This window comes from Eschrichtius robustus, chromosome 3 (genome assembly GCF_028021215.1).
Source record: "Eschrichtius robustus isolate mEscRob2 chromosome 3, mEscRob2.pri, whole genome shotgun sequence".
Taxonomy (NCBI): domain Eukaryota; kingdom Metazoa; phylum Chordata; class Mammalia; order Artiodactyla; family Eschrichtiidae; genus Eschrichtius; species Eschrichtius robustus.
This window is the reverse complement of record NC_090826.1, coordinates 114,927,230-114,952,382: the sequence shown is the minus strand read 5'-3', so window position 1 is coordinate 114,952,382 and position 25,153 is coordinate 114,927,230. Positions and strand designations below refer to the sequence as shown.

The 25,153-nt window shown below is 40.5% G+C and overlaps 1 protein-coding gene across 1 annotated transcript in view; it reads left to right on the top strand.

The window, feature by feature from the left end:
* Nucleotides 1–25,153, top strand: part of FCRL5 (Fc receptor like 5) — a 47,194-nt gene that overhangs the window by 7,623 nt on the left and 14,418 nt on the right. The window contains exons 3-10 of the mRNA XM_068537590.1: nucleotides 912–1,166; nucleotides 2,317–2,571; nucleotides 2,861–3,145; nucleotides 4,602–4,880; nucleotides 7,557–7,835; nucleotides 8,975–8,997; nucleotides 12,767–13,094; nucleotides 16,424–16,702. Coding sequence (XP_068393691.1) covers nucleotides 912–1,166; nucleotides 2,317–2,571; nucleotides 2,861–3,145; nucleotides 4,602–4,880; nucleotides 7,557–7,835; nucleotides 8,975–8,997; nucleotides 12,767–13,094; nucleotides 16,424–16,702 — 1,983 coding nt within the window. The remainder of the gene's footprint in view (nucleotides 1–911; nucleotides 1,167–2,316; nucleotides 2,572–2,860; nucleotides 3,146–4,601; nucleotides 4,881–7,556; nucleotides 7,836–8,974; nucleotides 8,998–12,766; nucleotides 13,095–16,423; nucleotides 16,703–25,153) is intronic.

The following is a 25,153-nucleotide window of genomic DNA, read 5'->3' as shown; positions in this document are numbered from 1 at the left end:
TCTCCAATCAGCAAGCCTGCAAAACTTCTCTGAAAACATCACACTGTGGAGATACCAGTGGGAATGTTGCATTCTCTAAAGTTTTAGGAGTAAGATCCTCCAGGAAATGTGTGGGGAGCATAAGAACATCCAACAAATGGGCCCTTAAAAGGAAGAAATGCACAAAAAGAGGAGATTGAGGGAGAAGACAAATTGTCTGTATCCCACATTTTTTTTAAGTTCTGACACTTAATTGCCAATCTTTTGGGTCAGAGAGTATTTTGGATATTTGAGGACTCATAAATAGCAAGAACTCACTACCACCTGTCTCCTGTCCAAAATCAGCTGCCCAGTGTTTCATCCTTAATTAGATCACCTCTGGATTCTAGCTAACGACCTGTCCATTCCTTGCTCTACCACAATTAGCTATGATGGGATTTTTCTGGGCATTTCCTGGGCATAATCTATAAGATGAAGGTGTTAGACAAGTTAATCTCTCCAGCTTTTTCCAGTGCCAAAATCCTAATATGATTTATCCTTTTTTGGAATGTGCAAAACTGTGATTTTAACAACTCCCTGGGAAGTTCTTATGAGTTTATGAACATGATGAAGTGGCAGGGGCAGGGGATGACATTTCCCAGGATCCAATTCCATAATAGACTAACCTACCATTTATTTCCCATTGACATTTGGCAGTGAACCTTGCCTGATATCACCCTCTTGAAATCATTTTGCTCATTGTCATCCCCTCAGCAATCACTTTCTGCTGGGTGAGTGCTTTGGTTGAAACACAGACTTGAGCAATCAGTGACTTTCCCAGGGGGATTTCTTAGGGATTCCCAAAAGCCAGGACCTCCAATCTGAGCCTCACAAACCACTGTGATGGGGACTGCAGGCCACTCCACCTCAGATTCTTTCTCTTTCATCCACAGCAACTGAACCAAAGTCTGTAATTTTCCTCCATCCTCCATGGACCACTGTCTTCCAAGGAGAGAATGTGACACTGACTTGCAAAACAATTCACTTCGATGCATCAGAGAAAATAAAATGGTACCATCAGTATCTTCTGGGAGAAATACAAAGTGAAACCTCAGGAAACACCCATGAGGTCCATGAATCTGGGGATTACAGATGCCAGGCCCAGGACTCACTCCTGAGTAATCGTGTGAGCTTGCTCTTTTCTCCAGGTGGGAAAGAAATGAAAGAAAAAAGTTTAGAAATAATAAAGTTACCCAGAACTCAGCTATATTTACTAATTCAAAAGCTATAGAAATAAGACCCAGGAATTTATATATTTTACAAACTGCTCAGGTAAAAGGAAATTTGAGAAGCAGTTTATCTGAATGGTTTCTGAAACCATGTATAGTATGAGGCTTATAAAATTTATTTGGAATAATAATCTACATGAGGATTTGTTAATATTTGACAGATAGATAGATAAATAGATAGACAGATAGACAGAAATTTCCATTTCTGTCCTAAAGCCACCTGTTTTGAGGTGAAGCAGTATCTTTCTAGTTATAATGCTCTTTAATTTAGTGAACAAGGAAGCAGTATAGTAGCAAAGAGCTAAGAGCTTCTTTGACCTGACAATTCCCCTCTTAAGAATTTACCTACTGAAATAATCATAGATATATACAACCAAAATTGAAGAACATTAAATGGTCAAGAAAAGAAAACTCATTAAATAAATTACCTTACTGCCATTGTAGGAAAACTTTGTGGTCATTGAAAACCAGATTAGGGAATGATATTGATGACATAGGAAAGTGTTCATAGCAAAGTAAGTGAAAAGCAAGTTATCAAGTAGATAAATATTTTAATTTCATAAAAAGAAAATAAATACACACAGACTCTCATATACATGTACATAGAAAAAAGAACTGGAAAAAATCTGGGTGGTGAGATAATAAGGTTAATTTACATTTCCGTTTACAAAATTTTCTCAAACATATGTGTTCCTTTTAAAATCAGAAAAAAAGAGGGATTTCCCAGGTGGTCCAGTGGTTAGGACTCTGCACTTCCATTTCAGGGGCACGGGTTTGATCCCTGGCTGGGGAACTAAGATCCCACAAGCCGCATATCATGGCCAAAAAATAAAATATAAAATAGATAGATAGATAGATAGATAGATAGGTAGATAGATGATAGATAGATAGATAGATAGATTGATAGATAGATAGATAGATAGATAGATAGAACCAGAAAAAAAGAAATGATAATTATTTTAAGAATCCTTTTTCCTAGTCCCTTTCTTATAAAATCTATTGGAATAATAATGAAAAGAAGGGAGAAACAACCAGATGAAACAAACAACTGCCCTTGTGTTTCCTACAGCCAACCTGATCCTGCAGGCTCCACTTGATGTGTTTGAAAAAGAATCTGTGATTCTGAGATGCCGAGCAAAGGCAAACACAGTACTGAATACTATAAAGCTGTACAAGAATGGAAAAGTCCTGGAAGTCTTTGAAAAATCCTCTGACTTCCATATTCATCAGGCAAGTCTGAAGGACAATGGCAAATATCACTGTGTTGGAGTTAAGGAAGATGATCGGTTGGTTTTTTCAAACTCGGTCAAAATCGAAGTCCAAGGTAAAGCCTTCATTATTTTGTGAAATAGGATAGTCAAAAGGAGGACCCCTGAGATTGTAGAGGATAAAGAGGGTGGACTGTAATACCATTGAACCTCAGGGCACAATCCTACAAGAAACAGAGAAAGCACTACTGTGCTTTGGGCTGAAGGATATTAGGAATCAAAGGTGGCATCTCTTCTGCCTGCTTTTGTATGTTCTGCTTGCTGGTGCTGAGGATGAACTGTGTTTTTCTCCAGAGCAGTTCCAAGCCTCACTGCTCCAGGGACTGTTGTGATTCTTCTCTCTAGAGCTGTTTCCAAGTCCTGTGCTGAGAGCCAGCTCCACCCAGCCCACCGAAGGAGGAGCAGTGACTCTGACCTGTGAGACCCAGCTCTCTCCACAGAGGCCAGATGTCCAGCTCCAGTTCCACTTCTTCAGAGACAGACAGTCCCTGGGGTCAGGCTGGAGAAGCTCCCCAGAATTCTGGATCCCCACCATATGGAGAGAAGACTCAGGGTCTTACTGGTGCCAGGCACAGAGCATGACTCCCTCTGTCCAGAAACAGAGCCAGAGATTACACATACAGGTGAAAAGTGAGTGTTAGTGAGGTGAGACTTGCTAAGACTGGGGCTGGGAAGAGCCAGGCAGAGTGGCACAACAGTTGTTTACTTTTTTCTTTCAATCCCATGAGATACAACTCTTTCTTTTTCTTCTGAAGTTTCTCTTCCTTGACACCATTTTTTTCCCCTGGTAGGCCTATAGGCGTAAGCCATGGGCTATGGCAGAGCCCTCCGACTGGGCTGGATGGACTCTGCTTAGCCAGATGGACAGATTCCTAGAATGCTAGATCCCTGGAGCAGAGCACTTAAGAATAAAAAAACAAAGGACAAGAGCTTGGGGACTAAATGGTTTCAACTTGCTGTCTTTAGGGATGGTGTTTTACCCACGATTACTTTTCCCTAAGTCTCTGAAACTGTGTAGGTCCTCAAGCATGACTGCTAACCAATTGTCAAATGCCTCTTCTGATTAAATTTGACCTGTCCCATAGGAGACGTGTTTGAGCATTAGGAAAGATGCAGATCTGGGATGCATGCTTTCCTGAGTGAGGAAGGGGTGAAAGTGGTAGCATTCTCCATAAATTCACTCCCATTCCTAAGCAAAAAAGAAGGTTCTATGTTTCTTCTAAACTGTCCAGATTTTATTAATCTTTGTTCTCCAGTCACAGGCAACAGATTTTTCTTAGGTCCCTAGTTTGGACTGGAAAATTGAGAGGAAGTGGAGAGGGTGTTACCCAACAGTTACAACATAGTAATTTCTAGTATAGGATCTCCCCCAGCATAATTGATGGAACCCCAATCTCAAACCCTACTCCCTCTCTGTTCCCAGGTATCTTCCTTTGTTCTTCAAACCCCCAGGATGACTCAAAAAGGCACTGCCCTAAGCCAACATCCTAGTGTAAAACCACAGCCACCTGGAGTATAGAACACTTTCATCACAGATTTTCCCAGTTTTAGGAGGACTGTTATGGGTCCACCTCCTCTGACCATCTAACTGACTGGCAGAGGTGTTAAGAAGTGCTTATTCCAGGGCAAGCTTGCTGTATATGCCAATGATTGATTTCCACCTAGCCATTGCAGTTGTTACAGCTTCAGAACAAGCACCTCTGATGGCAGGTCTTCCCCTCCCCTTCACCATCCACCACTTCCCCCCAAGCAACACCACTGTTGGGCACCGGGTGTAATTTCCAGAATGATTAGTCCATGTTCTAACAGGTAGGGCATGAGGGGAGGGTGGGCAGGCTTGCCTCTTTTTCTTGTGCCAGATGCTCCACCAGTTCATTAGGGAGTTGAAGTTCTCCCAAACCATGGATGGACCACAGTCTCTCCACCCCTTTCTCCCTCGTCCCAAGGAACAAGCTCAATTCTATTCCAGGCCAACTTCCCATCGGGTCAGCAGACTTAGCCCTTCCCATTCTGAGACTCTTCTTCTATGGCTTATTCTGTGACACCCCAATACCAAGAATCCCACATGTCATTTTTATTCATTTAGATGTTGTTCCTGACGTCCGTATATACCCTCGCCCAAAGTTGGTGTTTGAAGGGCAGGAGCTGGTGCTCATCTGCTCAGTAAATGGAGTTCCAGGGCCCATCACAATTTCTTGGTACAGAAAATTCAAAAAGCCGAGGACAGAAAGAAAGCTTCACACTTCCTCAAAAACAGAATTCAAGATCCCTGTGGTGAAAAACAGTCATGATGGAGAGTATTACTGTGTTGCCAGCAATAGTCGCTCCTCCTTCCGCAGTGACCCAGTGACCATCAATGTGAAAGGTGTGTCTGCCAGATATTACCTGAGGGATGGCTTTTCAAACTTCTTGAAGACCACAAAGTGGTTGGGTGGGAGTGAATGTTGATAGTTGGCAATAATTTACTACTCTGAATAATCTACCAGAAGTTAGAGACTAACAGGAGTGGGATTTAAGGATAGAAGGAGTTGTGGGAGCTTTTGGAAACTCCTAGAAATGGAGGCCAGAGAAAGTACTCAGTGGCTGGCACATGTCTGGATTCTTCATATTTACAAATTACTTTTTAGCTTAAATGCAGTGGCTCCTGGGATAAAGCCAGAACAAACAGAATTTTAGAACTGGAACAATCTGGGGCCGTGTCTCTTCATAAGCCTCCTTGATTTAAGGATGTGCAGGGATTCCCTCCCTCCCACTACCTCGTTGTCTCTTTCAGTTCCAAATGACACATCCTTTCACCACCCTCAGGGCTCCTAGGGCACAGGATGTTGGGAAGAATGAGATAGAGTTCCAGATCTTCCCTGTGAAACCAAGGGAGCCTCTCTTTCAATTCTGTATCAGTTTTATCATGAAGCTGAAATCCTGAGGACCCCAGACCCCTATAGTAGAGGAACATCCCTCAATCTCTCTGCCCACAGAACATTCTGGGAGTGACTCCCATGCTCAGACAATGGCCTGGGGACCCAGGCAGTGAGGAGAGGCCACTCTCCATCAGAAGTAAGTCTGACCACCAGAAGTCACAGGGTCAGGTTGTTTGTTACCCCACAGTCTAAAGACTGCAGCTACAGAAATTCACAGGCTTTTGGTTCACATGGCATCACGGCAGGTTCATTGCCTCTGCTTGGCAGATCTGGGCTCCTTCCTGTGACCACACTCTCAGGAATTCCTTACAGTGAATCATCAACAGTAAAATACACAGTCTGACCAAAACTCTCCTAACATAGCTGTGAAAACTTTTCAGGGTCCAGATTCTGTCAGAGTTCACCATTATTTGGTTTAGATGATACTCAGTCTTTGATTTTTCTGTCAATCAAAAAAAGAAAATAGTCCAGCGATTCCTGGGTCTAATCTTCCTCTTACTGAATCCCAACAAATCTCTACTCCCTTACCTACTTCCTGCTTCTTCCCCAATTCATCTATATTAGTCTGCTCAGGCTGCCATAACATAATACCACAGACTGGGTGGTTTAACAACAGAAATTTATTTTCTCACAGTTCTGGAGGTTAAAAGTCCAAGATCAGGTGCCAGTAAGATTGGTATTTAATCAGGGCTCTCTTTCTGGCTTGTAGTAGGCCACCTTCTCTGTGTCCTCACATGACCTTTCCTCTGTGCCCTGGGAGAGACAGAGGCTTCTCTCTTCCTCTTCTATAAGGACACCAGTCCCATCTGATTAGGGCCCCACCCTTATGACCTCATTTGACATTTATTTCCTAAAAGGCCTTATCTCCAAATACAGTCATATTGGAGATTAGGGCTTCAACATATGTATTTAGCAGGGACACAGTTTAGTCAATAACACCATTCTAATATCCCCATTGGCTCCCAGGTCTTTGAACAACTGTCTCTATCTTGTGGGCCTCATCCTTTGACAAGTTCAGATACCATCACACCCCTTAATATGTCTTCAGCATCTCTCTCTCTCCCCCTCTTTGGTCCCTGGCATCTACAGAATTCACTGTTTTTCTCTTTTCTTTCTTTATCCTTCAAATCCCCAGATGCTTGAGTTTCCAATCAATCTTAATAGTTCTAAAATCATTTCTCTATCCCAGAGTTGTGGAGATATCTGTTGTTCCAATCAGCAATTAATTATTGGCAATAACCAATGTGCAAATCCATGTAGGATACAGACAGGTAGCAACATCACAGTTACTCCAACCATGTAACTATGGTTACTACACCATACTACACCACCCCAAACTACACCACCTACTTTACCAGTATCTGATGCCATCTTACCCTGAAAGCTATTAAGGTAGTTGTGGTAGTGAGAGGAAAATAGCTTCTGTAGAGCCCTGTGCTGTTCCCTTCATTGGTGGCAAACTCCAGTTCCACTTTCAAGGAGATGATATGATTCAGCATTAGACCATGAGTAAGGAGACAGACTCAGGTCCTATCTGGCCCTGAAAACAGCCTGCTGAGGGACCACAGGTCGATCTCCTAACCTTTTCCTGACTCAGTTTTCTCACCTGTAAATAGAGAGGGTCAGGCTGGATGCAGGGAGAGTGTAGGAACAGAGGAGAGGGTCCTGGAAGAGTATGTGAATCTGGAACAGAAATGGGCTAAGGGCAGAGGCCTGAGGCCAATCCCAGCAAAGGGAGAAGTATAGAGCAGGGACAGATAACAAGACTCAGAGAGGCTTGGCAGGTGAGGGAACAGATCTTCCACGGTCATATGGCAAAGGAAAGGGACAAGGTAAATCTGTCAGTCTGGTGGAAGCAAGATAAGGGACTTCTTCCCCAAGAACATCATTTCCTCTGGAAAACAGGAATGAGGTCACCTAACAAAGGGAGACAGGAGAGGAGAAGGGCCAGGTCTGATGGGAAAGGAGAAGACCAGCATGGAGAACAGGAGAGAGCTGGGGAGAAAAGCCTGGGAGGCACTGGGCTGCCCTGAGGGCCAGTGGACTTGAGACTCACTAGCCACTGATTGAAAGCTCCAGGAAGTGGCAGATGCACCTGTTGACTAAGTGTTTCTTTCCCTCAGTCCCCGTGTCTCAACCTGTCCTCACCCTCAACCCTCCTGGGACCCGGACTCTTGTGGGAGATGAGGTGAGCTTTGACTGTGAAGCTCAGAGAGGTTCTCTGCCCATCTGGTATCAGTTTTTTCGTGAAGGTGTGCTGCTCATGAAGATAGAAACTACTTTATGGAGAACAACGTCCTATAGATTCTCTCTGACTGCAGAGCATTCTGGGAACTACTACTGCACAGCTGACAATGGCCTTGGCCCCCAGAGCAGTGAGACCCTGAGACTCTCTGTCACCGGTAAGCCCTGGATTCCTGCCAGTGACCCATCCCTGACCCAGATCCTCTCGCACCAACCCCTTCAGAGGTCTGCCTGGATCTTCCAGTTTCCTACCCCAATCAACCTCATGCCCGTCTTGGCTCCCTTCTCATAGAACCAGCTATCTGTGGGCCTTAATCCTCATCTACCCTGGCTCAGCCAGACCCCTATGATAGCTCAGCACCTTTCCCAGCTTTTAGCAAATGAATTTGTTTTCTCAAATTATCTTCTCAGGCCCTGTATGTTCAGTCTCCAAGCCAATTTCTCTTAACTCCATGCCCAGAAGCATCTCATATTTCCTCAATAACACCTACATATTAATTTAGCTACAAGCACAGTCATATGGGCATATAGTGGGCAAGACCTTACTTTCTCCAAAGGGTTCTCAAGAAGTTCAAGCTCTTCCAGTAGGTTTAAAGAGGGCTGAAGGTGAAGGGAAGGGAGGAAATGTCTTCCTGGAAACCAGCTCATTTGTTTACTGGGGTTTCCGTGATCCTTTGACTTAACCCAGTAAAATAAATGTCATTTCATTGTATTATGTTTTTAAAATTTTTGTTGCAGTATGACATATATTTATAAAGGTATACGAACCATAGGTGTACAGCTCATGGTTGCCCATGGAACCATGAAAAAGTGTCATTTTAGGAGCAAAATTGCTTCTGTTTACACTTGGAATCTTTGTTTAGTAGAGAGTAAAAGTTCAGTTTTCTTTTCAGAGAAGAGAAATATAAATAGAAAACTCTTGAATCTGGTGTATCAGATCATTTTAGATCAGAAGAAAAAAAACCCCATGTCTCCAGTGGGTGAGGGTTTGTTAAGGATATCCAGGGAGTAAAAAAACAAAAAAAACAAAAAACAAAAAACAGGAAAGACATTATATTCAGACTCATGGAATAAGAACTGAGAGATCTCTCAGAATTCAACTTATTTCTCAAAAACAGATTATGCTGATGTTTGATGAGCTAGAAGCTTTCATTATTCTCTACTCCTAGGCCCATCAGCTATTTCCTTTCTATGTCCTTCTGCCCCATTGTTCTTACTGCTCCTAAGTGCTTTCCACCCTCATTCTTATGACTCTATCTTATAACTTATCTTTACTCAAAACTTCTGTTAATTTCAGCATTGACTGCCTTGGACTTCTGGGTATGACGTCCTGCTCTGTATTTCAGCGTCTGCCCCAATTGCCAAAGCGGTGCTTCCAACTAGTCAAGCAGCCTAGCTCTAAGACACCTCATAGGCCACTGGCAAGTCTATACATAGAATGTTCTTAAACCAACTGCTCACCTCTAATTCAACAAATGATGGCCAAGAGAGCAGGGTCACTTGGGACAACATGACATGTAATGAACTACGTTTAAGGAAATACTTTTTCTAGGAATGATATGCACAGAAAGACCTCTGAGGTTTCCTAGAAAGAGCCAGTGTACATGAAAAACATCTTGCTCGGGTTGTCTGATGTCAGCGTGGGTCAGAAAACCTGAATTCTAGCCCTGGGTATGAAAATAGCTAGCTCATAATTTGGGCAAAACTTTTAAATTTTCTTTGTCTTGCTTTTCACCTTCTATTGAAAGTTAGATAAGACAGTATTTCATGTCCCTTAAAGCCCAAGAATTCTGTGATTTGAGTTGGAATAGGAACCCAGAGGCCATGAATCCATGAAGCTCTGGAAGAAACAAAGTGAGGGAGAGGCTGAGCGACACTCGTCAAAGCCCCAGACAAGACAACCAGGGAAACCTGTGGGTGCCCCAGAGCTGGGCTCGTTTAGCTGGCAAAACAAGGGAGAGCATCAGTTTGACAGAGTCTCATCATCTCTCACAGCGGGGAGTTAGGGGAGGCACTTTTAGGGCTTTGGGAGCAGGAACTGGTCAGAGTGTGATTGTAACTGCAAGTGTGGTCTGGTCAGAATTTGTAAATTAGGCAAGTTTCTGTTATAGTCTGTGGTCTTAGGAACCCGTGAGTCCATTTGGAGTTCTTATTACTATGGTCCTATCTTGGAACATATGGATCTGAAAGACCTCTTGCTCCTCGATAGCTCTTGTTTCAGATCATAGAAATAAAACATAGCCAAAGGAAGACATTACCCCAATATAAATTGTTGAGTAAAGAGATTATTTTAAAAATGTAAATGATCTGAGACCCAGACTCCAAAGCCTGAAGCCAATCTACCTAGGAAAGCCCCAAGCCCTAAGACATCCTCTTTCTCATTATGATGCTGTATTTTCTTCTCAAATTTAGCAATATCTGAAACCCCTTTATTTCCCGTCTCGTGTCTGTCTTCCTCAATGCCAGAGTATAAGCTTCATGAGAATGGAACCTTATCAGTTTTGGTCTGCACCTCATCCCTGTGCCTACTTGGTGTCTGGCATAGAGTAGGTCTTCAGTCAGCATTTGTAATTTCATGAACAAAAAGGTCTTTGAGATGAGATGAGGAAAAAAAGAGCAGGGAGAGAACATTGATCTTTGCAACTGTTTATATCAACTGAACAGAAGTAAATTAGCCTTAAATTAGCAAACAAGTTGAGAAGCTTCACTGTGAGCCATGCAGACTTTCTGGCAGAATAATCTGGGGTTTGTTTTTTTTTTCTCTCAAGGGAATATACCGCAAAGAGGAGACACAGAAATTTCGTGGGAATGTGAGCTAATAAGATATACCAATTTTGAATCTATCAACAGCCCTGGGTCATTAAAACACTACCCGCCCCTCATACACACACACAGCTTTCTCAAGCAAATACAAAACTCGGAATATAACTTTATTCATTGAAGTAAAAGCCATAAAGAAAACAAGTCCAATATGAGAATCTTATATGTATAGCTGATTCACTTTGTTATAAAGCAGAAACTAACACACCATTGTAAAGCAATTATACTCCAATAAAGATGTTAAAAAAAAAAGAGATGATAAGATAACAGAAAAGAAAAAATATATATACATATATATAACAGAGCTCAGGAGAAAAACCAAACCTATGTTAGAAATAAAATCCAAATTTGAAGCAGTAAGAAGAGAATGCATACTTCCGAAATCTGTTAATGGAATGGAGAGTTGGTTTGAGAAAATAATACAGAACGCAAAGTAGAAAGACACAGAAAAGGCAAAAAGAAAAAGAAAGTAAAGTATGGCGATCAGACAACGAAGACCACAAGTGTGGATAATTAACTGTCTAAAGAGAGAAACAAAACTCAAAGACATAATAAAAAGTTTCCTGAAGTGAAGAAAACTTGAATATGTAGATCAAAAGACATATCCTGATGAGGTTATTGACTTTCAAGGCTAAAAATATACGTGTGTGTGTGTGTGTGTGTGTGTGCACGTGCGCACCTGTGTGTGTGTGTGATCATGGCAAAAAAAAGCAGTCATCTCAGAAAGAAAAAATATGCAGTTGGTCTTAGTCTTTACACAGAAGTCAATACTAAAAGAGAGAGGAATGGTATTCAGACTTGGACTTTCAGAGGAGAAATGAGAACTGAGAATTTTATATCAAATCAGAAAAACATTTTCAAACATGCAAGAATTCAGGGAACTTAGTACCCATTAACGCTTCTTGAAAAATTACTTGATGACAAACTCTAGCCAGCCAAGGTATGAATCAATATAAAAGACTCAAAATGAGGAAACTATGATATGAAAAGTGAATACTGAATCTATTCAGATCGGTAGTTCTCAGCCTTGGCTGCATATTAGAATCACCTAGGAATTTTGAAAAGAGACTTTTTACTAAGCTCTCTCCAGATCAATTAAGTTCAGAATCTCTCAGATGAGGTCTCAGAATCCACATTTTTTAACACAACCTCAGTTGAAAATATTGTACAGATATGGTTGAAAACCACTGATTCAGACATAAAAACAAAGGCTAAGCAATATGAGAGTTATGGTTACAGAATAGAAAGCAACTATTCTAAATGCTGAAAAAGTAAAAAATATATGTAACAAAGGAAAATCATTCAGAGGGAGAAGAGGAAATTAAAAAACCAATTTTCTTATGATTATTATTATTTCATAATGGAGGATAAAAATTGACTTAATAATTTAGAAAAATTAATGACAGATTTCAAAGTTTTCATTTTGTAAATAATTTCTGGATACTTTATAGAGAACAACTCGTCATTAACGAATTACAGCTCACTAACAGTCCATAAAAAATCAAATAATAAACTGTAAGGTCCCATAGGATAGAATAAGTCAATTCTTCAGATGGAACAACTGTAGAGTTTAAAACTAGGAAAAGAGAAATGATAAGAAAAATAAGCCTGTGCATTTATATGACTATAATTGATCAGAGGGTGGGGAAAGGAAACTCTTACATACCATTAGTGCAAGTGTAAATTGGTTGAAACTTTTTGAAGAAAAATTTAACATTATATATCATTATTTGAAATGCCCATATCCCAATCCCAGAAATCCCACTTCGAAGAATTTATCCTAAGAAATGCATTGACAAAATACAATGATATATATACAGAATTGTGTAATGCAGCCTTATTCAAAATTAGAAAACAATAACAACCTAAAGTTCCATAATGGGGAATTGCTTAGGTGTATTACAGTAAATTCATACCATGGAATACTTTGCTGTTGTTAAAAATAATCAAGCAATATTTACCCTAAATTATCAAATTTTAAATTTAGAGGAGTTGCATTTTATGCATGTAAATTATACCTCAATAAAGCTGATTTTTTAAGTGACTCAGATAGATCTTTAGGTAATAACATAGAATGATGCTCATGATATTTTGCTAAGGGGAAAAATCAGGTTGTAGACCAGTATGTATATTGTGATCCCATGCATGTATGTGGGGTTTTTATGCATTTGTTTATGTGTTGATAAGAATAAGAGTTCTTACACATATAAAAGATCTCGAAAGTGTCACCAAATAATCAACAGAGGTAACCTCTGAAAAATAAAAATAGAGGAAATGGGAAAAGATCCTGGTATCAACTAACTCATTTTTGCTCTCAGTTCCAGTATCTCGCCCTGTCCTCACCCTCAGGGCTCCCGGGGCCCAGGCTGTGGTGGGGGACGTGATGGAGCTTCACTGTGAGGCCTGGAGAGGCTCTGCCCCGATCCTGTACCAGTTTTATCATGAGGATGTCAGCCTGGGGAGCAGCTCAAGCCCCTCTGGAAGGGGAGCTTCCTTCAACCTCCTTCTGACGGCAGAGCATTCTGGGAACTACTTCTGTGAGGCCAACAATGGCCAGGGGGCCCAACGCAGTAACACAGTGTCACTCAGTGTCAGAGGTAAGTGGACCCAACTACAGCACAGCCAGGGACAGACCATCTCCCCCACCTTCCCCTGTAGCCGAGATTGTAGGTACCCCAGGGTCATTTACATCATTGCTACACAGCCTCCAACTGAGAGTTCTGTATTCTACATTTTCAGGAACTTTCACCTTCCTTTTGCTTGCTTTGCCTCTCCTGGTAGCAGTAGTGCAAGACATTGTGACCAAAAGTTTCCTAACATAGGAATAAAGGCTTTTAAAACACAAATTGCATCCTGGCCAACAATGATCAGCAAGAAAGGAAATTGTAAAGTTCAGCATGTCTCACCTCAGAAGAGATTTAGTTGGAGTTTCCTTTGTCAGTCAATCAATAAAAAGGCCAACTCATCCTTTCACTGGCTCATGAATTTCTCTCTAGCTTCTCCTGCCCCTGTCCCAGAGCATCTCAGATCTCCAGCCAGAACTCCTGCTAAAAGACCTTTCAACATCATTCTCCTGACAACTTACCTCTCATTCAGCTATAGCACTCTCTCTCCTACCTGGCCTGTCATGGGCTAACCTAGTCATGCCCACTTTCAGTGCAGGCTTGGCACCTCACTCATAGTCTTCCTCTCTACCCTACACTCTGCCATCATTCCATAACTCGTCCACATGGATGACCCACTCAACACCACGTCTTGTCATTCTTTCCGCCACCCACTGCCCCGTACATACACTACTCCAATCACCTGACCACAACCTCCTATCCCTCTACTTGTTTCTTCAAATCCTCCAATCACTAGGGGCAGGACAGGAATAAAGACGCAGATGTAGAGAAAGGACTTGAGGACACAGGGATTGGGCAGGGTAAGCTGGGACAAAGTGACAGAGTGGCATGGACATATATACACTACCAAACGTAAAATAGATAGCTAGTGGGAAGCAGCCGCATAGCACAAGGAGATCAGCTCGGTGCTTTGTGACCACCTAGAGGGGTGGGATAGGGAGGGAGAGAGGGAGACGCAAGAGGGAGGAGATATGGGGATATATGTATATGCACAGCTGATTCACTTTGTTATAAAAGCAGAAACTAACACACCATTGTAAAGCAATTATACTCCAATAAAGATGTTTAAAAAAAATTTTAAAATACAGGAATTAAAAAAAATAAAATCCTCCAATCATTATTGTTCTCAGACCTCAGCAGAACCCCCAGTTCATTAACACCTTTACTTCCTCCCAGACAATCACACCCTCGACTCCCACCACCATCTGAGTGTTTGTCTCTGTATCCATCCAGTAACTCATCCCTCCTCTTCCTAAGGTATAGAAGACTGCTTCCTATGAAAGGTGAAAATCTCCATCTCACCTCTAGAGTCCATCCTTTCTTGCATTCTCAGACACTTTGAACAACTTTCTCTCCTGCTTTATAGGATCCTTCCCATTGACATTTAACATGCTATGTCTGTCCCATGTCTAAGAAAAAACCCTAACTTGGTCCCACTTACATCTCCAGCCACTGCTCTATTATGGCTAAACTTCCGAGAAAGAGTCAGTTGCACAGATTGTCTCCATTTCCTCCTTACCCACTAGGATTTAACACTTGGTTTCTTCTGACCTCTATACAAAAAATGATTCTCACAAAGGTCACCAATGACCTCCATGGCTTTAAATCCAGTGGCCATTTTCCAATCCTCACCTTACTTGATCTCTCAGAAATAGTACATACTGTTTACATTTTCTTTCTTCTTGAAACCCTCCCTTCCTTGGCTTCAATGACTTCACCTTCTCCTGGATCTCCTTTCTCTGCCACTCCTTCTCAGTTCCCTTTACTAGCTCCTCCTTCTATAGACAAACTATAAAAGCATTGGTGTGTCCCAGAGCTTTGTCCTGCATGTACCCTCTTCTCTTATATATGTTCTTTCTCTGAATGATCCTGGGGGTGTCATCTATAAATGATTCTTAAACTTTTATCTCCAAAAGAGACCTCCTACCTGAGCACCTGCTTATGCCATATCTCTTAAAGGCTCATGAACTTGAACATCTCTAAAACTGAACTCATGGAAATCCCCCCAGATCTGGTCCTCCTCCAAGTGTCCCTAGCTCTGTGAAAGACACATCCATTCATCCAGATATACAAGGCAAAAACCCAGGAGGCTTCCTTGCCATTTCTCTCCCTTGGTCTCCATAGCCAGTTAGTCATTGACTCCTATTGATTTTATTTCCAAAATATTCCTTGGATCTTTTCTTTCTATCTTTACTGCCACTATCATAGTCAAATCTACCACCATTTCAATTACTGCAATGCCACCACTCCACCCCTAATAACCTCTCCATTCCATTTCTGTCCCATTACAATCCATTTTGCACACTGAGATCAAAATTGTCTTTAAAAAAGACAGGTTTGATCATCTCATGCCCCTGTATAGAGACACTTACAGGTTTCCCATTGCTCTGTGAAGAAGGATCAAAATCCGTACCATGGCTTGTGAAGCTCTGCCTAGCTCTCCAGCCTCCTATTTCACGGCACTCTTCAAACCCTTCTCTTAGTGCTGCTGTCACCTCGTTTCAACAGCTCAAATGCTCCCACCTTCTTCCCAGCTCAGGGCCTTTGCACACACTGTTTGCCTGCCTGTGCAGTCTTCATTCCCTTCCTCACTTGGTTAATTCAGATGTCACTTTGTGAGGCAGCATTACCTGACTAACCCATACTAGATCAGGTACCATTATTATACATTTCATAGCATCCTATTCTTTACTTTGTATCAATTATCAATGTTTTAATTATGTATTTGTATTTCTATTTAATTACTCTATCCTCTCATCTAGATTGCAGGCTTCATGAGAGCAGGGACTGTGTCTTTCTCACTATTGAATCTCCAGCATATTGTGTAGTTCCTGAGACTTTTAAACTGCTCAATTAATTTTTGATGAATGAATAAATATGAAAATGAGCCAATAACTTGATCAATATTTATTCTCTTTGGGGTCTTATTTTTGATGCGGCCAAGGCTCAGTTACATCCCTGGCTATGTAAGCAGCAGTCTCCCCTGTTTCTCATTTTCTATTGAACTGATTTCTCCTTTTCTCCAATTGTCTTTTGACTTCTCAGACACTTGGGTTTCAATTTAATCTCTGTTTTCAGATTCTCCAAACAATTTTGAGATTGTATATCGAAGTATTCCAGACTGTATATAACACTACACAAATGGTTTGTTTCTTCAGATCTGAAGAGATTATAGCTGAGCTCTGAGTGATGTCACAAGGTCATTAAAAACAGAAAAACATTTTCCTGTTTGAAATGTCTTTTCTATGGAGGAACATATTTAAACGGCATGAACTAATGGTTAACTATCTTTCTTCCTTCAGTTCCAGTGTCTCATCCTGTCCTCACCCTCAGGGCTTCCAGGGCCCAGGCTGTGGTGGGGGACATGGTAGAGCTTCACTGTGAGGCCCAGAGAGGCTCTCCCCCGATCCTGTACCAGTTTTATCATGAGGATGTCGCCGTGGGGAGCAGCTCAGCTCCCTTGGGAGGAGGAGCATCCTTCAACCTCTCTCTGACCACGAAACATTCTGGAAACTACTCCTGTAAGGCTGACAATGGCCTGGGGGTCCAGCATAGTGAGGTGATGTTACTCAGTGTCATAGGTGAGTTGGTCCTGCCCGCAGGCAGCACAACCAGGGACTGACCGTCTTCTCTCCCCGGCAGCAGAAATGGAGCTCCAGCACTCCTGTTTGCTGGTGTGACCCCCCAGCATATTTCCTGCACGTAGAATCTCCAGTTGAAAGTCTGGGATCCTTCCTGTGGCTGCGGTTTCAGAAACCTGGACCCTCTCAGCAGCACAGTTCAAGAAGTCTTCTTGAATGTGATCAAAACTCCTCACTAAAAATGCAAAGAAGGTTTTTAGAACATTGACTATATTTTGATCTGCAATTATGATAAAAAAAGGGAAAATAACGAATTCTAAGTATAGGTTTCATTGCCCCAAAAAAGGTTGGGCCATTCTTTGTCCTGGTTTTTCTCTCTTTGACTTCCAACAAACTTCTACTCTTGAGCTTCTTTCACTGCCAGGGATATAAACATGCCTCACATTTCCATATTAAAAATTCTATATTAATATTAGCTAGGTACATAGCCTTTAAGGATATACCATCACAACCAATCCAAGATAGTTTACAAAGTGATTCTTAAAGTAGTGGGGACACAGAGGTGAAAGCAGGATGACATGGAATGAAAATGGTCACCCATTAATCAAATTCTTTCATTCTCTAAGCTGTCTGACATCTTGCCATTGGGTATAAAAACCAAAGGAAAACTGCTTCTTGTCATCTCTGAATCTGCTTTGTGATGATCCCCTACAGGTCAAACTTATGGTAGAGCAAAAGTATGCTAAGGGCTGTTGAGATGGATGTTCTAGTCTTGGTTCTGAAGATACTAGCTCTGTGAACTTGGCCAAGCATATTTCCCTATATTGACCTCAATTTCCTCATTCATAAAGTGAGAAAATTGAACTAGATGAATACCAGGGTCATCCTCAACCCTAGAATTCTATTATTTTGGTGCACAGGGAACATGGCGTATGTCAGACTCAAAGGTTCCTGGAAGGAGACATGCTAAAGGAGAAGCTGGGAGTCCCTGCTCCTAGGATACAACCCAGAGAAACACGAGACCATGAAATAGCATGCAAATGCTTTCTGAAGTACATAAAGCAAAATACAGGCTGATACTCTTAGTCTCCCTTGGCTGGGTCCCTGAGTATCATAAGAAATACAGACAAAATCACATGAGCAGGTTGATTTAGGCATACCAGCCCGGGAGCCAACATCCCATCAAGGTGGCTGGGGCAGCCATCTCTTTGGCATCTAGCAGGCAACTTGATTGCAGATTTGATTTTTTCCATTCAACCAGTCCATTCTTCTTCCCCCAGTAGCAGGCAGCACCTGCCTCAGCCAATTTTCCTCTAAGGTTCACAGGGACTCTTACCGCATGGTTTACACACTCACCTCTTAGATCCACCACACAGGCATGTACTTCTGACCAAGTGCCACTCCCTCCCTCTTCACAACACAGTGGACCAGCACATCATACCCCTCGCACTCTGTATGCGTGATTTTATACACATCCTCATTCCTTTGTTTCTATGATCCCTGGTGCAAATGCCTATTATTTATGCTGGTGCTATCACACCTAAAGGACTTCTTGCTAGATGATTGTGTCTGAGTCCTAGAACTAGGACACAGATCATGGAGAACTGCAAGAAAAAGGAATACTTACTATCATTGTCACTACCATCATCATCATCACCACCATCAATACTTACTGAGCCCTTGTATGTGCCAGGCCCTGTGCTTAGTACTTGACATGCAATATCTCATTTAATCTTTAAGATAAACCACTGAGGTTAAAAATGAGATCATTTTTATCCTCAGTTTGCAGGAGAGGAAACTGAAACTTAGAGAGGTGAAGTAACTAGCTTAGAGACACAGCTAGCAATGGTAGAGCCAGGTTGAAAAATGAGTCTATCCAACTCAATGTAAATATACATTATAATATCTCTCATCCTTTGTGGCCAGGTTTAACACAACTTTTTAATAATTTATTATTCTGGAAGAATACATAAACTTTCACGATAAAAAATCAAATGGAGCAAAAGGGTACTTTCAGGTATATTTTTCTAGAAATATTAAAATATATTATAAACAAAGGCATAGAATTTTTTACAAGTACAATCATATTACACATATAGTTATGCAACTTGCATTTTTTACTTGATATATCTTGGATATCTTTCGTGTTTTATTAGCAAGTCAACTAGGTTGTCTCCAGTTTTTAGCTATTATAAAAATTCTACAATAGAAATCTTTGTGCAAATATATTTGCAAATACTTTTTTAAATAGAAGTTTAGTTACAATAGTATAGTTACAATGTGTATAGCAAAGTGATTCAGTTTTATATACGTACATATATATATATATTCATTATCAGATTCTTTTCCATTGTAGGTTATTACAAGATATTGAGTATAGTTCCCTGTGCTATACAGTAGGCCCTTGCTGGTTATCTATTTTATATATAGTAGGGTATACATGTAAATCCCAAACTCCAAATTTATCTCACCCCACCTGCTAGCCCCCTTGGTAACCATAAGTTTGTTTTCTATGTCTGTGAGTCTATTTCTGTTTTTTTGTTTGTTTGTTTTTGGTGTTTTTGTTTGTTTTTTTGTTTGTTTTTTTTAAAGATTTATTTATTTTATTGATTGATTGTCTTCGTTTCTGTGCTAGGGCTTTCTCTAGTTGCGGCAAGTGGGGGCCACTCTTCATCACGGTGCACGGGCCTCTCAGTATCGCGGTCTCTCGTTGTGGAGCACAGGCTCCAGACGCACAGGCTCAGCAGTTGTGGCTCACGGGCCCAGTCGCTCTGTGGCATGTGGGGTCTTCCCAGACCAGGGCTCGAACCCGTGTCCCCTGCATTAGCAGGCAGATTCTCAACCACTGTGCCACCAGGGAAGCCCTATTTCTGTTTTATAAATAAGTTCATTTGTAACATTTTTTTTTTAGATTCCACATATAAGTGATATCATATGATATTTGCCTTTCTCTGTCTGACTTACTTCACTCAGTATGGCAATCTCTAAGTCCATCCATGTTGCTGCAAATGGCATTATTTCATTCTTTTTTATGGCTGAGTAATAGTCCATTGTATATATATACCACATCTTCTTTATCCATTCATCTAATGATGACATTTAGGTTGCTGCCATGTCTTGGCTATTGTAAATATTGCTGCTATAAACATTGGGGGGCATATATCTTTTTGAACTAGAGTTTGCCCAAGAGTGGAATTGCAGGATCATATGGTAACTCTATTTTTACTTTTTTGAGGAACTTCCATACTATTCTCCATAGTGGCTGCACCAATTTACATTCCCACCAACAGTGCAGGAGGGCTCCCTTTTCTCCACAGGTTCTCCAGCAATGTTTCTTGACTTTTTTTTTTAACGTCTTTAGTGGAGTATAATTGCTTTACAATGGTGTGTTAGTTTCTGCTTTATAACAAAGTGACTCAGCTATACATATACATATATCCCCCTATCTCCATCCTCTTGCGTCTCCCTCCAACCCTCCCTATCCCACCCCTCTAGGTGGTCACAAAGCACCGAGGTGATCTCCCTGTGCTATGCAGCTGCGTCCCACTAGCTATCTGTTTTACATTTGGTAGTACATATAAGTCCATGCCACTCTCTCACTTCGTCCCAGCTTACCCTTCCCCATCCCCGTGTCCTCAAGTGCATTCTCTACTTCTGCATCTTTATTCCTGTCCTGCCCCTAGGTTCTTCATAGCCTTTTTTTTTTTTAGATTCCATATATATGTGTTGACATACGGTATTTGTTTTTTTTTGTTTTTTTTTCGTTTGTTTGTTTGTTTTAATTTTTGGCTGTGTTGGGTCCTCGCTTCTGTGCGAGGGCTTTCTCCAGTTGCGGCAAGTGTGGGCCACTCTTCATCGCGGTGCTTAGGCCTCTCACTACCGCGGCCTTTTTTGTTGCAGAGCACAGGCTCCAGACACGCAGGCTCAGTAATTGTGGCTCACGGGCCCAGTTGCTCCACGGCATGTGGGATTGTCCCAGACCAGGGCTCAAACCCGTGTGCCCTGCATTGGCAGGCAGATTCTCAACCACTGCACCACCAGGGAAGCCCACGGTATTTGTTTTTTTTCTTTCTGACTTACTTCACTCCGTATGACAGACTCTATGTCCATCCACCTCACTACAAATAACTCAATTTCGTTTCTTTTTATGGCTGAGTAATATTCCACTGTATATATGTGCCACATCTTCTTTATCCATTCATCTGTCAATGGATACTTAGGTTGCTTCCATGTCCTGGCTACTGTAAATAGAGCTGCAATGAACATTGTGGTACATGACTCTTTTTGAATTAAGGTTTTCTCAGGGTATACGCCCAGTAGTGGGATGCTGGGTAGTATAGTAGTTCTATTTTTAGTTTTTTAAGGAACCTCCATACTGTTCTCCATAGTGGCTGTATCAATTTACATTCCCACCAACAGTGGAAGAGGGTTACCTTTCCGCCACACCCTCTCCAGCATTAATTGTTTGTAGAAGTTTTGATGATGGCCATTCTGACTGGTGTGAGGTGATACCTCACTGTAGTTTTGATTTGCATTGCTCTAATGATTAGTGATGTTGAGCATCCTTTCACATCTTTGTTGGCAATCTGTATATCTTCTTTGGAGAAATGCCTATTTAGGACTTCTGCCCATTTTTGGATTGGGTTTTGTTTGGGTTTTTTTGATATTGAGTTGCATGAGCTGCTTGTAAATTTTGGAGATTAATCCTTTGTCAGTTGCTTCATTTGCAAATATTTTCTCCGATTCTGAAGGTAGTCTTTTCATCTTGTTTATGGTTTCCTTTGCTGTGCAAAAGCTTTTAAGTTTCAGTAGATCCCATTTGTTTATTTTTTTTAATTTCCATTTCTTTAGGAGGTGGGTCAAAAGGATCTTGCTGTGATTTATGTCATAGAGTGTTCTGCCTATGTTTTCCTCTAAGAATTTTATAGTGTCTGCCCTTACATTGAGGTCTTTAATCCATTTTGAGCTTATTTTTGTGTATGCTGTTAGAGAGTGCTCCAATTTCATTCTTTTATATGTAGCTGTCCAGTTTTGCCAACACCACTTATTGAAGAGGCTGCCTTTTCTCCATTGTATATTCTTGCTTCCTTTATCAAAGATAAGGTGACCATATGTGTGTGGGTTTATCTCTGGGCTTTCTATCCTGTTCCATCGACCTATATTTCTGTTTTTGTGTCAGTACAATACTGTCTTGATTACTGTAGCTTTGTAGTAGAGTCTAAAGTCAGGGAGCCTGATTCCTCCAGCTCCGTTTTCCTTTCTCAAGATTGCTTTGTCTATTCGGGGTCTTTTGTGTTTCCATACAAATTGTGAAATTTTTTGTTCTAGTTCTGTGAAAAATGCCATTGGTAGTTTGATAGGGATTGCATTGAATATGTAGATTGCCTTGGGGAGTATAGTCATTTTCACAATGTTGATTCTTCCAATCCAAGAACGTGGTATATCTCTCCATCTGTTTGTATCATCTTTAATTTCTTTCATCAGTGTCTTATAATTTTATGCATACAGGTCTTTTGTCTCCTTAGGTAGGTTTATTCCTAGGTGTTTTATTCTTTTTCTTGCAATGGTAAATGGTATTGTTTCCTTGATTTCCCTTTCGGATTTTTCATTGTTAGTGTATAAGAATGCAAGAGATTTCTTTTTTATTTTTTTATTCAAACAGAAAGTCACAAAAATTATTATCATCCTCATCAGTTCACTCAGTCCCATGTAATTAATTTTTTTATCTTGATCTTTTGTTACCACTTTTATGAATTCATCAGTTTTCCATTAGAGTTCTGAAAATGCTTTTTCACTCAATTCAGCAGTATAGTCAGTTACCAGAAACCTGTACTTGTCAGAGTCTTTTCCATGAATTCCTTGAAGATGAAACCCTTTTATAGGAACATTTTTGCAAAAGCATCGGAGTACACCCAGAACTGTCTGTAAATGACAAAAGACTTTAAAATGACCACGGTTAAAGTTTTGATGAAAGTTCATAATAATGCAATTGGCAAGGAAATTTAGTTATTTCTGAGATATACATTTTAAAGTAATAACTAGAATAATGACTTATAACATTATACCAGAACATATAAGATTTTTAGGAATTTCATGTAATGTCATGTAATGTAATTAATTTCATGTAATGTAAAATGAAACATTTATATTAACATATTTCCATACAAATAACCCAAAGAAATTTTAGTATTAGCTTTTTTTTTAATTTTTGAATTTGATTTTTTTTTTTTTTTTATACAGCAGGTCCTTATTAGTCATCAATTTTATACACATCACTCTATACATGTCAATCCCAATCACTCAATTCGGCACACCACCATCCCCACCCCCCCCCACCCCTGCCACGGCTTTCCCCCCTTGGTGTCCATACGTTTGTTCTCTACATCTGTGTCTCAAATTCTGCCCTGCAAACCAGTTCATCTGTACCATTTTTCTAGGTTCCACATACATGCATTAATATACGATATATCTTTTGCTCTTTCTGACTTACTTCACTCTGTATGACAGTCTCTAGATCCATCCACGTCGCAACAAATGACTCAATTTCGTTCCTTTTTGTGGCTGAGTAATAGTCCATTGTATATATGTACCACAAATTCTTTATCCATTCGTCTGTCAATGGGCATTTAGGTTGCTTCCATGACCTGGCTATTGTAAATAGTGCTGCAGTGAACATTGGTGTGCATGTGTCTTTTTGAATTATGGTTTTCTCTGGGTATATGCACAGTAGTGGGATTGCTGGATCATATGGTAATTCTATTTTTAGTTTTTTAAGGAACCTCCATACTGTTCTCCATAGTGGCTGTATCAATTTACATTCCCACCAACAGTGCAAGAGGGTTCCCTTTTCTCCACACCCTCTCCAGCATTTGTTGTTTGTAGATTTTCTGATGATGCCCATTCTAACTGGTGTGAGGTGATACCTCATTGTAGTTTTGATTTGCATTTCTCTAATAAATAATGATATTGAGCAGCTTTTCATGTGCTTCTTGGGCATCTGTATGCCTTCTTTGGAGAAATGTCTATTTAGGTCTCCTGCCCATTTTTAGATTGGGTTGTTTGTTTCTTTAATATTGAGCTGCATGAGCTGTTTATATATTTTGGAGATTAATCCTTTGTCCATTGATTCATTTGCAAATATTTTCTCCCATTCTGAGGGTTGTCTTTTGGTCTTGTTTATGGTTTCCATTGCTGTGCAAAAGCTTTTAAGTTTCATTAGGTCCCATTTGTTTATTTTTGTTTTTATTTCCATTACTCTAAGAGGTGGATCAAAAAAGATCTTGCTGTGATTTATGTCAAAGAGTGTTCTTCCTATGTTTTCCTCTAAGAGTTTTATAGTGTCCGGTCTTACATTAGGTCTCGAATCCATTTTGAGTTTATTTTTGTGTATGGTGTTAGGGAGTGCTCTAATTTCATTCTTTTACATGTAGCCGTCCAGTTTCCCCAGCACCACTTATTGAAGAGACTGTCTTTTCTCCATTGTATATCCTTGCCTCCTTTGTCATAGATTAGTTGACCATAGGTGCGTGGGTTTGCCTCTGGGCTTTCTATCTTGTTCCATTGATCTATATTTCCGTTTTTGTGCCAGTACCATATTGTCTTGATTACTGTAGCTTTGTAGTATAGTCTGAAGTCAGGGAGTCTGATTCCGCCAGCTCCTTTTTTTCCCTCAAGACTGCTTTGGCTATTTCGGGCCTTTTGTGCCCCCATACAAATTTTAAGATTTTTTGTTCTAGTTCCATAAAAAATGCCATTGGTAATTTGATAGGGATTGCATTGACTCTGTAGATTGCTTTGGGTAGTATAGTCATTTTCACAATATTGATTATTCCAATCCAAGAACATGGTATCATCTCTCCATCTGTTGGTATCATCTTTAATTTCTTTCATCAGTGTCTTATAGTTTTCTGCATACAGGTCTTTTTTCTCCCTAGGTAGGTTTATACCTAGGTATTTTATTCTTTTTGTTGTAATGGTAAATGGGAGTGTCTCCTTAATTTCTCTTTCAGATGTTTCATCATTAGTGTATAGGAATGCAAGAGATTTCTGTGCATTAATTTTGTATCCTGCAACTTTACCAGATTCATTGATTAGCTCTAGTAGTTTTCTGGTGGCATGTTTAGCATTCTCTATGTATAGTATCATGTCATCTGCAAACAGTGACAGTTTTGCTTCTTTTGCAATCTGAATTCCTTTTATTTCTTTTTCTTCTCTGATTGCCGTGGCTAGGACTTCCAAAACTATGTTGAATAATAGTGGTAAGAGTGGACGTCCTTGTCTTGTTCCTGATCTTAGTGGAAATGCTTTCAGTTTTTCACTATTGAGAATGATGTTTGCTGTGGGTGTGTCATATAAGGCCTTTATTATGTTGAGGTACGTTCCCTCTGTGTCCACTATCTAGAGAGTTTTTATCATAAATGGGTGTTGAATTTTGTCAAAAGATTTTTCTGC